Below are 13,702 nucleotides of genomic sequence, written 5' to 3'. Positions count from 1 at the left end.
CATGCATACACACACACACACACACACACACACACACACACCTTGTCTTCGCTTGTTGGTTCCTTTGCGAATATGGCAAAGAGGCTGATGGCGACGGTGCCGATGCGCAGCGCCCACCACAGAATCTGGTCGGTGATGGCGCAGGAGGCCATGGCTACATCGTCGGCACCAGCAAGCACGCGGCCGTGGCCGTGCACAGCTGATGATGACGATGAAGATGATGAAGCCGATGCTGCTGCTGCTGATGATGCTCTGGGGATGAGACCGCTTGGTGCAACAACAAAGAGGACAACGAGGAGTGCGCACATGAGCAGGCGCGTTGCGTCGCTCGTGGTGCCGGGGCTCGCCCTCTGGCATTCGACACCTGCGGTGGCGGCATTGGTGGTGTCCATGGCGGTGGCAGCGGCTGCTGGGCTCGGTGGCCGCGTGTCTGGGGACGTCGCTGTGTCGGACAGCTCGGGGTTGCCGTTGCTGCCGGATGACGAACTGCGCGAGTGGTGGCAGTGCGCAGGGCGGCCCTGCTGCTGCTGTTGCTGTTGGCTTGGCTGGTGCTGTTGTTGTTGTGTTTGATGGTGGTGATGGTGGTGGGCGTTTGCCTGCTGAGCAGCGGGCGTGGCAGCGGTTGCTGCAGCGGTGCGCGGCTGCTGCAGCGGGCGCTTGTGCATGTCCAGGAGAACGGGACGCGGCTGGCCCGTGGCGGCGATGCGGTCGGCGAGGGCGTGAGCAAGGGCAGCAAGGTGCTCGTTCTCGCTGCGCAGGTGGCGGATGTAGTCAATTGACTTCTGCAACACGGCCGCCTTGTTCGTCTGCAGTGCGAGTGTGATGGTGGTGCATTCGCAAACGAGATGGGCGAGTCATGGTGAGGTGATGATGATGCGAACGCACGATGGAAGAGCAGCATAGTCGAGAATAGCACTTGAAGCTTGCTCAACCACGCCAACACACACACACACACACAGACACACACACATCCACGATACATAACGCACAGACACAGACACACAGACACGCGCACAGTCGCAGACACACAATCAAATACACACACACACACACACACACCACGTGTTCAGGCAGACCTTTGCTGTTGGGCCGGACATCCATGTGAGGGGAAGAAGGGTCTTGAGATCAGCAATGCGGTCATTGATGCTGTTGCGGTATCGCTTCTCCACAACGTTGTGCGCCTTCCGCCGCGCCACTTGCTTCTTCTTCGTGGGGTTCTCCTCCGTCAACACAGCCTGTTCCCGCTTCACCGGCCCCACTGCCGTGTACTGCTGCGAGTACTGCTGCTGCTGATGGCGCGCTGGTGCTTGCTGCTGCTGTGGAAGATGGAACTCTGGGAAGAACGACGTGCTGAGCGGGCCACCAGTGGCAGCAGCTGTTGTTGTTGGTGTGGACACGGCTGTGGATGCTGCGCTTGAGGCCTGGGAAGCCTTACGCTTTGCTGCTCCCCGCCGCCGCTGCCCGCTCTTGCGGCCGACCTGCCCTTGGCTCTGTTGTTGCTGCTGGCTTTGCTGTTGCTGCTGCTGGGTGGGCGGCACCGTGTATGCGGCGGCCTGGAGTGCGACGAGGCGGAAGTTTGGCAGCATGTTGTGGCCGCTGATATCATCTGATGAGGCAAACGGCAACGCGTTTGCACGACTCATGCCCTGCACATCACCGCCGCCGCCATTGGGGCTGGCACTGCTGTTGGTGGTGGTGGTGGTGGCGGCGGCGAACTGCTGCTGCTGCTGCTGCTGCAAGGGCGGGGTGGAAGAAGACGTGACCGATGTCGGGCTGTGACGTTGTTGCTGCTGCTGGGGTGGCTGGTGCGTGTTTGCTGCCAGTGGCATGGAGAGAAAGTCAAAGTGGCTGCTTGGCAGGTGGCTTGTAGGTGACACGTTGGTTTCATGCTGGTGCTGTTGCTGCGAAGAACCGTTGGTGGACACGTCCAACATGTTGCCATTCGAAGGCTGCTGCTGCTGATGTGGTCGTTGAAATTGCTGCTGCTGCTGCTGTTGTTGTTGTTGTTGTTGTTGATGCTGTTGTTGGTGGGGCAATGTGGGGGTGGGGAGGACAGCGCTGTCAGTGTGGTGCTGCCCGTGGTGCACGTCGGCAGCGGTGGTGGTGTCGGTACCGCTGCTGCTGGTATGGTGTGAGTATTGGGACTGAGGGGAGGACCCGGACGTGGAGTTGTGGGAGCTGCCGGGGCGGTCGGCCGCCAGAGGCAGCAGGTCCAGCCCCGGTGCGGTGGCGAGCGCGGAGGTGTGGCTCGTGTTGTAGTCATGGTCCACGTCCGGCAGCAGGTTTTGGGGCGCCTGCACCTCGCTTGGCAGTGGCAGGTCCATGGCGTCCTCCATCAAGTCCCCATAGTGCAGAAAGTCCTAACGGAATGTTGGTTGTATGTGTGCGTATATGCATGTACGAGTGTATGAGTATACGAGTAATTGTGTACGAGTGTGTACGAGTGAGTGTGCGTGTGTGTCAGGTGCAAGAGCAACAAGAGGTGAGCGTCGCGCAAGCCATGCCAATGTTCGACCGAATAGGTGTTGCAACTGCAACTTCAAAACACACACACACACACACACAAATGAATGGGACGTACGTTTCCATCGAGGGGGCTGGGATCTGCTGGCATATCCAGTCCTACGCAAACCAATCCAAGTGCAAGGTGAGAACGACGCACAAACAAACAAGACAACCAGGCAAGAGCGCCAGGCAAGAGCACCAGACAAGAGCACCGAGCAAGACAACCAGGCAAGAGCACCAAGCAATAGGTGGCAGGTTTGAATGATGACGGAAGATGGCCTGCAAAACGAGCACACACCCACCGTCAAAGGGGAGCGACATAAAGTCATCGTGTGTGTCCTCATGCTGATGGTACTGATGCTGCTGCTGCTGTTGATGGTGCTGCTGCCCCATGCCATTGTCGTGAGGGAGCATGGAGCCCATCTCCATCACCATGGCTGGCTGTTCGTTGCCTCCGTTTGGTTGGTTCTGGTGCGTTGGAACTCTACCAAGCCACACACTCACACACTCACACACTCACACACACACACACAAAGACGACGGATCGAAGGGCGCTTTCGTGTGCAGATAAGGGGGTGGGTCCGAGATGGAGCAAGATGGCGCAATCGATGACAGTTGTAGAGGGGGGTGGGTGGGGACAGGTTGAGAGCAGGAGCAGGAGCTGGGGTTGGAGTTGGAGAGAAGGTGGCTGGCTGGCTGCTTGTGGCTGGGTGCTTGTGGCTCGAAGCGTCCTCTTCCCCCTTGGCTTCACTTTGGCTGGAAAAATGGTGGATAATTTAGATCAAATTTCCCAAATCAGGTGACCGGTCTGACCCTGCACAAAAACAAGACAAACTCGTTTGCGTGCATTCACGACAGCGCGACACACAAAGAGATATGAGTCGCCGCAAACGAAGTGGCCGTGCTGCTGGCGGGAGTGGCGGTGACAGCCGTGACACTGGTCGTGGTGGCCGTGGTGGTGGTGGAAGCAGGCGTGTGAGCGATGATGCCGGTGCCACCACAGACACGGGCACAGCGAGAGCCACGAGGATGGGTGTCCCACCAAGACTGGCGCCGTCGACGACCGCAGCAACACCACACACGGGCGCCACAACCACCCCTCCATCCACTTCATCATCAGCAACAACAACAACGGGTGCGACGACGGCGACACGCACGCCCACAACCACACACAGCAGCGCACCAACCACTGTCCCTGCAGAAGACCGCCCATCTCCAGCGACACCATCATCGGTGCGACCGTCACATCATCAGCTGTCGTCAACAATGACACCGACCACCACAACAGCAGCAGCTGTGGGCTCAGCTCCATCCCCATTGCCGTCTTCTGCTTCCTCCACAGCGATTGTTGTGGATGACTACTTACCGTCCTCGGGCGGGCTGCGAACATCCACGCTGGACATGCCAGGGGGTGTTGTCCTGGTGGACAAGCGAGCACCGCCACCTCCACCTCCTCCGCCACCGCCTCCCCCGCCACCGCCTCCACCACCTCCACCTCCGCCGCGTCTGCCAACCCCGCCACCAGAGATTGTCACTCAACTCCTGCCAAACCAGGCCATCGATGTTGGAAGCGCACCCGTGCACATTGCTGCTGTTCCGGGCAAGGCTGCTGTTGTCGTCGTCGATCACAAACGTACGCAGCCTCACACCACTTGCTTGTGTGTGTGTGTGTGTGTGTGTGTTTGCGTGCGCGCTTGTTGTGTGTGTGTGTGCGCGCTTGTTGTGTGTGTGTGTGTATGTGTGTGTGTCTGTGTGCTATGCCTCTGTTGCTTGTGTGAACTCACTTGTATTCTCCACATCACACGCATCACCGCTTCAGGGTTGCACGTGTTCACGTGGGAGGATCAGCAGCGTCATGTCAAGCACTACAACCTTCCAGCCACGCTCCCCAGGGCATACGTCTCGGGCATCACCTGCCTTGTTTCCGGTACGCTTGGAGGAGATGCACGCACGCGCGCGCGTGTGTGTGTGCGTGTGTGAGGGGCTGTAGTATGTGAGCTGGTGTTTACCTTCCCATCTGTGTGTGCGTATGTATGCTTGTTGGTGTGTGTGTGTGTGTGTGTGTGTGTGTTCAACTGTACTTCTGTCCATTTCTGTGCTTGTTGTGTGTCTGTGGTTTTATCTGTCAACCCCGGTTACGCGCGCCACTGTCCTCATGTTAATATGCTGCTGTGCCAGATGAGCTGTCGGTTGTGATGAGTGCAAGGCAGAAGCTTTACCGGCTGAAGGAAGACCCCAACCGCCCCGATTCCCTGGTCAGCCACAACAAATGTGCCCACCACCGTGCTCTTGCCAACGCGCCATCACCTGCACGTCACGCTTGGTCAACGCATGCGGCTTAATTCGTGTCCGCCCCTTGCCCCATTTCCCCTCGTTCACAATCACCACTCACCACCACCATCACCATCATCAATTGCATCCTCCTCCTCATCAATTGCATCACCCATCACAACTTCCCCATGCCACTGCGAACCACCACCAGTCTGTGACATCGTTCCGACGGCCGCACGCGTCGATGATCACAGCCGTCGGGCACATACCGGGCAAGGGCGACGAGTTTATCTCCGCCTCCCGCTGCGGTGAGGTCAAGCTTTGGCAGGGCACCGCATGCATGCGCGTCATTGGCAGCAAGACCGACATTACAACTGTGAGCCTCTTAATTGTGTGCATGTGTGTTTGCGTGTGTGTGTGTGTGCATGTGTGTGTTTGCGTGTGTGTTTGCGTGTGTTTGCGTGTGTGTGTGTGTGTGTGTTTGCGTGTGTGTGTGTGTGTTTGCGTGTGTGTGTGTGTGTGTGTGAATGTTTATGTGAATGTGTGTGTATGTGAATGTGTGTGTGTGCCGCTTGTTACCCCCCCCCACAACGACCGAGTGCGTGCGTTTGTCCAGTGTTAGTGCGCTTGCTCGAACTCTACTTGCGTATGTGTGTTGTGTCGTGTTGATGCGCCATCACGATCACGTTTCTAATCTCCCCCGTCTATTATCTCCCCCATCACCTCATTCCCGTCCACAACACAAACTTCAGATGGCCATCAGTGCAAGAGGGGCGCACGTGGCTGTTGGCACAGACAAAGGCGGCGTGACGGTGCACACGCTGCAAGGTAACCTGACCAGCACCAACCTCGAGCCTGCTGCTGTGGCAGAGAAGGTGCAGTCCCTGGCCTGGGCCCCCGACAGCGGCCACCTCGCAGCCTGCGCAGCGAAACGCATCGTCGTCTGGTGCGTTGCACGTGTGCAAGTAGTTTTGTTATGTCTATATTTGTGTGTGCAGGTGTCTTTGTGTGTGTGTGTGTGCATGTGCGTGTATATTTGTCTCTGTGTCTTTGTTTGCTTGTTTTTGTTGGGTGTCTATGCATTGTTTGTATGTCGATGTGATCGTCCGTCCAATCCCCATCTGTCTGTGCATCAACTGCTCACCACCACTGTCACCACCACCGTCACCGCCGCTCCTTTGATAGGAAAATCGGGCGCCCAAACGAACCCTCTCCCGTCGTCGCCCGCGTCTCAGAGCCAACAAACGTCCGTGCTCATGGTTCTCGCATGGCATGTGTGTGCATACGTGTATGTATATGTGTGTTACACTCTGCCCTCTGGCTTGCTTCGTCGTTGATGAAAGAGTACCCACTCATTCATTCGGTCCCTATTCGCGTGCATGCACAGGTGTTGCAAGTTGCCTGGCAAACACCCTCAACATTCATCAGGTTTGCCTTGCTATGTCCACTGCCCTCCCCGCGCCAAACTTGAATCAAACCTTGCAACACACACACACACACACACACACACACACACACACACTCTCTCTCTCTCTCAGACACACACACAGACACACACAAACAAGCAAACAAACACACAAACACACTCACAGACACACACGTGTTCGCGGCTCCATCATGGCGTGCTCACTTCTCTCCTGTCCACTGCACTGCGTCCCTCCCTGCGTCTGCGTTGTGTGTCACAGCCTGTGCGTGGCGGAGAAGCACCAGCTCGTGCTATGGTCGCTGCGGTCCGGTGTTCCGCTCGTCACCTTTGGTGGCATGTCCGCGAATGCCCCGAGGGACTACAAACACATGTGCTTTCTTCCCCACTGCCCGCGTAACGTCTTCCTCTTCAGCGCAAGCATCACCGTCAAGGTGCGTATGTGCGTGTGTGCGTGCGTGTGTGTGTGTGCATGTGTATGTGCGTGTGCATGTACGTATGTGTGTGTATGTGTGCGTGTCTGCATCTTTCGATGTGGTTGGCTCCCATTGTTGTTTACCTTATTTTAGCTCGTGTGCCCACTACCTTGTTCCTTTATTGGTGTGCTTGGCTTTTAATTGTGCACCCTCTTCTCCACTGCTTCGTGCCCGCACCGCCCCGATGTCATCACGTATGTTCATTCGTGCGACTGCAGCGCCGTGGGCCGTCCCACGCCAAGACGCTCAAGGACAAGCTCTGTGTTGAGGTGATCCCCGCCTCGTACAAAGTCCACAACAGGCTGGAAACCATGTGCGTGCGTGCATACACACGCGCAATGACTCGCGCTGCTGCATGCATGTGTGCTGCGTGTGTGCTGCGTGTGCTGCGTGTGTGCTGCGTGTGTGCTGCGTGTGCCGCGTGTGTGATGTGTGTGTGTGATGCGCGTATGATGCGTGTGCACGCCTTTTCTCGGCTGTGCTTGCGTTTTTTGCTTGGTTGCACAATTGCACCTGCTCACATGCAACGTGTTGCGTCGCCATTGCTGGTGTTGCAGGGCACGCGGTGTCGTGTACTCTCCGCGAGAGGCATTTGAATTCTAGTGAGTGGCAGACCACGCAGTGTAATGGCGCTCACATTTGCCTGTGCTGGCATGTCCACCTGTCCATACCTCCCATTCTGCCTCCTTGTGCTTTGCCGCTTTCTCACCACCACAACACCACCATCCACGTATGACAACCGCCATCGCCCCCATCAGCAACCCTCGATCACTGTCGCCATCAGAAGACGAGGAAGAAGTGGCTGATGATGATGATGATGATGATGATGGAGAGGGTGAACAGCAACACGATGATGAAGATGATGAAGAGCAACAACAGACGGTGGTCCTCGGCTCCCGGAAATCACAGGCTCGCTTCGTCAAGTGAGATTGTGCTTGCGATGGTGACCGCACCAATGTGCTCGTGAAGAAGAAGAGAGCCAGACACACACACACACACACTTAAACACACACACACACACCATCTCCGGTTGTGCCGCTGCAGGTTTGACATGGTTGACGAGGAGACGGCGCTTGTGCGGTATCTGCTGGAGAATTACGCCATCTCCGGGCGCAACACCGCCGCCGTCTGCATGCACAACGCCGTCGTCGCCCGCACAGCCGGCGTGTACGACGAGGCGCAGGTGACACTGCTCTTGCAACGGCAGGGGAACGCCTGCTGCTCTGTGTTCGGGTGGTCTTTGGGAATTCTCGTGAAACCATGCGAACCGGTCACCCACTCACCCACTTACTTGCTGACTCGCTTGCTCACTCACCCGCTCACTGCCTCACTTGCTCACTCACTTGGCCACAATGGCTCAACCCCTCACTCATCCAAATACTCCCTGACTCACTCACACACTCACTCTCTTGCACATGGCCCGACCATCCTGCGAGCAGACGTGGCTGATGTGCTGTTCGTTCCTGCAGCACGAGGGGCCGTCGACGTCACCGGAGGAGAAGCCTGCGCCGCCGCGGAAGCAGTGGTGGCAGCTGTCTGGTCCCGAGCGCATGCGGTACATGGAGTACAGGCGCGCGATTGAGCGGAAGAGAGACCGCCAGTACTGGCGGAGGGTGGAGGCGAAGAGGCGCCACAACGAGCGCGAAGCTGCACGCAAGGCCTGGGAGGAGCGGGAGCTGAACAAACGGCTGCCCTCGCCAACGCCGAAGAGTGGGTACACGGGCACCGTACGCGTGCAGGACGGCGTGTACGTCCACCACGACGGTGTTGAAGATGACGACATGGCAGCCGCGTTGGAGCGCGCTGATGCTGATGCTGATAATGGTGGTGATGACAATGGTGGCGCTGCGCGGCTTCTTCGCATATGCGATTACGACGACATCGACGACATCGACGACGATGACGACGATGATGATGGCGATGAAAGCGGGACTGGTGATCGCGATGGGGTTCGGGCAGGCAACGCGACCGCAGCTGACAAACACGAGCGCAAGGAAGAACATCATCATCATCAGCAGCAGCAGCATACGAAGAAGCATACGAAGAAGGACGAGAAGAAGGACGAGAAGGATAAGAAAAAAACACCCATGAAGTATGCACTCCTGCTCCTGTTTTTGTGTTTGTGCTTGCGATTGTGATTGCGCTTGTGCTTGTGATTGCGTGTGTCCGCCTCGGCACACTGACGTGTCTGCGTACAGGTATTCCGTTCCTGAATGTCTCCTCTCACTTTGTGCATGTGCTGCGTGCCGTGTGCTGTGTGATGATGTGTGGTGCGTGGTTGAGCAGAAACTGGCGGAAGAAAGGTGCTTCTTCGCGGTTCGACATTGGCATGGACACGGCCACCCTTCCGTTCCCAGAGGACGGCGGTGCTCCGCCCGCTCAGCGTGAGCCGCTCGTCTCCCTCCAGCAACAGATTGTCACCGACGTCGCGCCGGAAGTGCCGCTGCAGGATGCAGATGCAGGTGAGCCAGACCACCTCGCAACCACAGAGCATAGCATGGATTGCGGTCTTGCAGCTCTTGTGCATTGCTTGTCGTGGCGAGGAAATTTAACTGATTTGGTTGCCTCGTTTATCTCGTTGTCAATTTGTCTGGTTGTGTATGCATGGTTATCCTTCCATACGTTCTTGTGTTGATTGCGCGCCTACTGTTGTCTTTCCTCCTCCCTCTCCATATCCTTACTCATCCTCCCGTGCGCATCACCTTCGGCCGTTCCTGCTGCTGCAGGTGTTGCCAGCGACGTCGGCGGCGACGACCAGCAGGACGCCATCCATTTGCACGCCATCCACCTCGAGTCGCCAGACCTGACACACCTCCTCTACGAGACCATGGAGTACTACGTCGAAACCGGAAACGTCATCATGTCAGTCGCTGCGCACTTCCACACCAAGCACAATGCATCCAACAACAACAACAACAGCAGCAGCAGCACGACACATCACTTGAGCAACATTGCACACACTGCTGTTTTGGCGTTGCCTGGCGTGTTCTGTCTGATGCAAGACTAAACGAGACGACGGTGTGTGTGTGTGTGTGTGTGTGTGTGTTTGCGCTTTTGCTTTGCATGCCAGGGCGTGCACGATGGTGCTTGCGATTGGGCCAATTGCGCGGGACGTTGTGCCGGCTCACGTGCTGGAGGAGTGGTTTTCCGCATACGTCGACATCCTCGCCAGATTCAACATGTGGTTCAGGCGGTGCGTTACAGGTCACTGCTGCCATTCCTTCCACCCACACACACGCGCACAGAGATACAAAATTGTACGCAGACATACACAGTTGCACACACTCACACGCTCTCGCACACACATACTCACACCTCGCACGCACTCACTCTCTCGCCTGTTGCTGTTCATGGTTGACAGGGCGCAAGTGCTGCGTGCGTGCGGGCTGAGGAGCATCACGAATGACCACCAGCGCGACATTGTCTATCAGTCCGTCTGCGGGCGCTGCAACGAATCCATCCCACCAGGCAAACCCTGCCGCTCCTGCAACAAACCAGGTACAGTCACACATTCACACACATGCATACACATTCACACACATGCACATTCACACACACAAGCACACACACACACATTCACACACACGCATGCACATTCACACACACAAGCACACACACACACATTCACACACACGCATGCACATTCACACACACACACACACACACACACACACACACACACACACACACACACACACACGCACGCAAGCACCCCCCCCCCCACTTGCACACGTGTGTACATTCCACGCATGCTTGCCGCTCACATCTCCCTCGTGCACATGTCACGTGTCATTCTTTGTGCGTTTGCTTCAGTTGTGTGCGCCATCTGCCGCCTGCCTGTGACGTCGCTGCTGGTGTGGTGCTGGTGCGGCCACGGCGGCCACGCCCACCACATGTACGAGTGGTTCTCCAAGCACCACAGGTGCCCTGATGGGCGATGCGGGCATCAGTGCGAAGTGTTCCGCGTTCGCGCGCAAGCCAACGACAGCGACGAAGAAGGCGAAGAGGAGCAGCTACAGCTACCACCTCAACCACAGACACTGTCTGCCCGCCAGAAGAGCGCGAAGAAGCTCGCAGCTGGGGCGGACGGCGATGATGGCGCTGCTTGGTCCCCCCATGGCCGCTTTGACTTCCATGGCCATGATGGGGGTGACAGCGACGAAGACAGCACGGGCGATGAGGATGATGGAGAACCGTTCCGTGCGCGCTTCTCGGTCGGCCGCGTCCCGCGCGATGAGTTGCACTTTGCCGGCCCGCCCCAGCACTACGAGGGAGCACTGCACGCAGCCAACACGCAGCAGCTGCCCAGCCGTGCAGGAACTGCAACCGCCACGCTGACGTCGCTGTCTGGGGTGACTGGATCAACCTATGCTGATCACGATGATCGTGCTGCTTGTGGTGATTTTGGAAGTGACCATGGAAGTGCTGTCGCTGATGATGACTTTGACGATGGCAGTGATGATGATGATGATGATGATGGCGGTGGCGGTGGTGGCGGTCATGATTATGACGGTGATGGTGACTATGATGACGATGATGACAGGCTTGGGCGACAAGCATTCGTGTCCTTCTACCAGCCGTCATCGCCCTCACTCCCCTCGTGTGCGCTTTCGTGCTCACGCGCGCCGTCTTCATCCTCCTCCGATCTGTCCACGGCAGCAGAGGCTGCCCTGTCCCCGCCACCTGCGCCCCGGCTCCCGTCAATTGTGCCGTCCCCAAGGCCTCCGTCCCCTTCAGGAGCGCCCGTTGCCCTGCGCGGGGTGTTGGTGGCGCGCGCTGAGGCAGTGCCGCCGCCACGCCTCATGTCGTCCATTCTTTCGGCAATGGAGGACGATGCGAAGAAAGCGGAGAAGGCGCAGGGCACCGGCGAAGCCGACGATGGCGACGCAGCAATGCCCGCCTCATCTGCGTCGCGGCCGAAGCGCCGCAAGCGACAGAAGCGGCGGCGACGCAGACCAACGAATCCGGTGGTCCGCGGCGGGAGGAGGCAGGCGGTGCGCCCCGCAACTGTGCCCCAGGAGTACGTCATGGACTCGATCCTGTCCGCTGTTGGCGCCAACGATGCTGCTGCCGCTGATGATGTTAGGGGCGCAATGCACGAGCCACGACGCCGTCGACAGCAGCAGCAGCAGCAGCAGCACACGCCGTCGCCTCAACGCCTGCCACACCGGCGAGAGCTACAACCGTCCCCTGCGTCACGCAGTGCGCGCTCTTCCAGCGTGGACTCGCGTGGATCTGGACACCACGGTGAGCCTGTTGGAGGCCCACATGAACACGGCCGCCAACGACGATACCGCCAGCAGCAGCGCGCCTCGTCCCTGCGCGATACACCACAGCCACTCGGCAAGGACCGCTTTCGCTGAGGACATGTGTGTGTGTGCGTGTGTGTGTGTGTGTGTGTGTGTGTGTGTGTGTGTGTGTGTGTGTGTGTGTGTGTGTGTGTGTGTGTGTGTGTGTGTGTGTGTGTGTGTGTGTGTGTGTGTGTGGCTGGTGTGTGTGTGGGGGGGGTGTGTGTGTGTGTGTATGTGTATTTGTTTTCCGCGCGGTTTTTTCTTTCTTGCTTGCTTGTCCCTCCTTGCAAAACACCGCATTGTGGATAATTGACGTAAAATATACCCGATTTTCAGCAAGTCAACGCCAACGATCACAACAAACAACAACATGAGCGACAGCGCTACGCCAGCGTCGCGGCCGACGGAGCTGCGGTTGGAGGGTGTGATCCAGCCTGTGAATGGAGTGGCGTTTGCGGTAGACATTGGCGGGAGCCTAGCCAAGCTTGCGTACTACGCAGTCCACAAGCGAAGGACCCTGTCCGTGAAAGGAGACGAACATCGCCCATCATCACTACACGTGAGTGAGTGAGTGAGTGTGTGTGTGTGAGTGAGTACGTGAGTGAGTATGTGTGAGAGAGTGTGTGTGTGAGTGAGTGAGTGAGTGAGTGAGTGAGCGAGTGAGTGAGTGTGTGTGTGTGAGTGAGTAAGTGCGTGTGTGAGTGAGTGAGTGTGTGTGTGTGTGTGTGAGTGAGTAAGTGCGCGTGTGTGTGAGTGAGTTTTTTTTTTTTTTGTTTTCGTGCATGCATCCATGTAGTGTGTAGAAGACCACAACTCTCATCCATCGTGCACGTGTTTGCAGGCGGGGAGTGGCGTGAAGCCAGCCAACGCTGGAGATCAGAATGGCGGCAGCAGTGCCGGCCTTGAGAACGGTGATGACGCAAGCACAAGTGGCACTGCCGAAGACCAGAAACCCGACCCCACCTCCGCCGCGCGTGCCAACAGCCTGCCATGTCCTCCCTCATCCTCCTACACTGTCCTGGAAGAGGAGGTGGAGGTCGGGCGGCTGCACCTGTGCTACTTTAAGACGACGGAGCTGGAGGAGTGCGTGCGCTTCATCGAAGACAAAATGGACAGCGGTGACCCGTGCGTCGTGCGAGCAACCGGCGGCGGCGCGCACAAGTACCCTGCGCTCTTTGCAAGCAACAACATGGACGTGCACAAGCTGGACGAAATGGAGTGTCTTGTCCGCGGCAGCAACTACCTCCTGAAATCCGTGCCGGACGAGGCGTTCACCTTCAACAAGGACACGACCCCTCAGCGCCAGTTTTTCCGGCCAAGCAGCGACATTTTTCCTTACCTCCTCGTCAACATCGGTTCTGGCGTGAGCATCATCAAAGTGGAGTCCGACACGGCCTTTGAGCGCGTCGACGGCAGCGCGCTTGGCGGTGGCACGTTCTGGGGGCTGGGCTCCCTGCTCACGGGCGCGGGCGGGTTTGACGAGATCCTCGACCTCGCCCAGCGTGGGGACTGCCGTAACGCAGACATGCTCGTGCGCGACATTTACGGCGAAACAACGCCACAGTCGCTTGGGCTGGACCCAGACCTCACGGCATCCTGCTTTGGCAAGGCGCGCAGTCGCTCGCACACATCAAAGCAGAAGCAGCAACAACAACAACAATCACAACAACAATCACAACAGCAACAACATCTTTCGATCACAACAGCAGCAGCAACCATCACAACAACAACAACAA

General features: G+C 57.7%; 3 protein-coding genes across 3 annotated transcripts in view; 2 read left to right on the top strand and 1 right to left on the bottom strand.

The window, feature by feature from the left end:
* The window catches only part of PTSG_02734 (uncharacterized protein), a 7,174-nt gene extending 3,895 nt beyond the window's left edge, over window positions 1-3,279 (bottom strand). The window contains exons 1-4 of the mRNA XM_004996178.1: window positions 2,808-3,279; window positions 2,582-2,622; window positions 1,077-2,360; window positions 42-806 (exon numbers count right to left, since the gene is read on the bottom strand). Of these exons, the coding sequence (XP_004996235.1) occupies window positions 42-806; window positions 1,077-2,360; window positions 2,582-2,622; window positions 2,808-2,940 (2,223 nt within the window). The 5' untranslated portion in view covers window positions 2,941-3,279. The remainder of the gene's footprint in view (window positions 1-41; window positions 807-1,076; window positions 2,361-2,581; window positions 2,623-2,807) is intronic.
* Window positions 3,280-3,906: 627 nt separating this feature from the next.
* PTSG_02733 (uncharacterized protein) lies at window positions 3,907-12,038 on the top strand (the record flags this gene model as incomplete). The annotated part of the gene is made up of 18 exons (XM_004996177.1): window positions 3,907-4,138; window positions 4,325-4,432; window positions 4,684-4,760; window positions 4,988-5,152; window positions 5,529-5,722; window positions 5,962-6,022; window positions 6,164-6,204; window positions 6,462-6,633; window positions 6,894-6,988; window positions 7,233-7,277; window positions 7,434-7,598; window positions 7,720-7,858; window positions 8,112-8,767; window positions 8,962-9,137; window positions 9,402-9,537; window positions 9,746-9,868; window positions 10,037-10,173; window positions 10,489-12,038. 18 exons carry the CDS (start codon window positions 3,907-3,909, stop codon window positions 12,036-12,038), a joined length of 4,272 nt encoding a protein of 1,423 aa, XP_004996234.1.
* Window positions 12,039-12,336: 298 nt separating this feature from the next.
* PTSG_02732 (pantothenate kinase 4) overlaps window positions 12,337-13,702 on the top strand; it is a gene marked incomplete at both ends in the record, with an annotated part of 6,057 nt that continues 4,691 nt past the window's right edge. Inside the window, 2 exons of the mRNA XM_004996176.1 lie at window positions 12,337-12,525; window positions 12,808-13,582. Coding sequence (XP_004996233.1) covers window positions 12,337-12,525; window positions 12,808-13,582 — 964 coding nt within the window. The remainder of the gene's footprint in view (window positions 12,526-12,807; window positions 13,583-13,702) is intronic.

Source organism: Salpingoeca rosetta (assembly GCF_000188695.1).
Source record: "Salpingoeca rosetta unplaced genomic scaffold supercont1.6, whole genome shotgun sequence".
NCBI lineage: Eukaryota > Choanoflagellata > Craspedida > Salpingoecidae > Salpingoeca > Salpingoeca rosetta.
The sequence above is the reverse complement of the archived record's forward strand: the minus strand, read 5'-3'. Positions and strand labels throughout refer to the sequence as shown.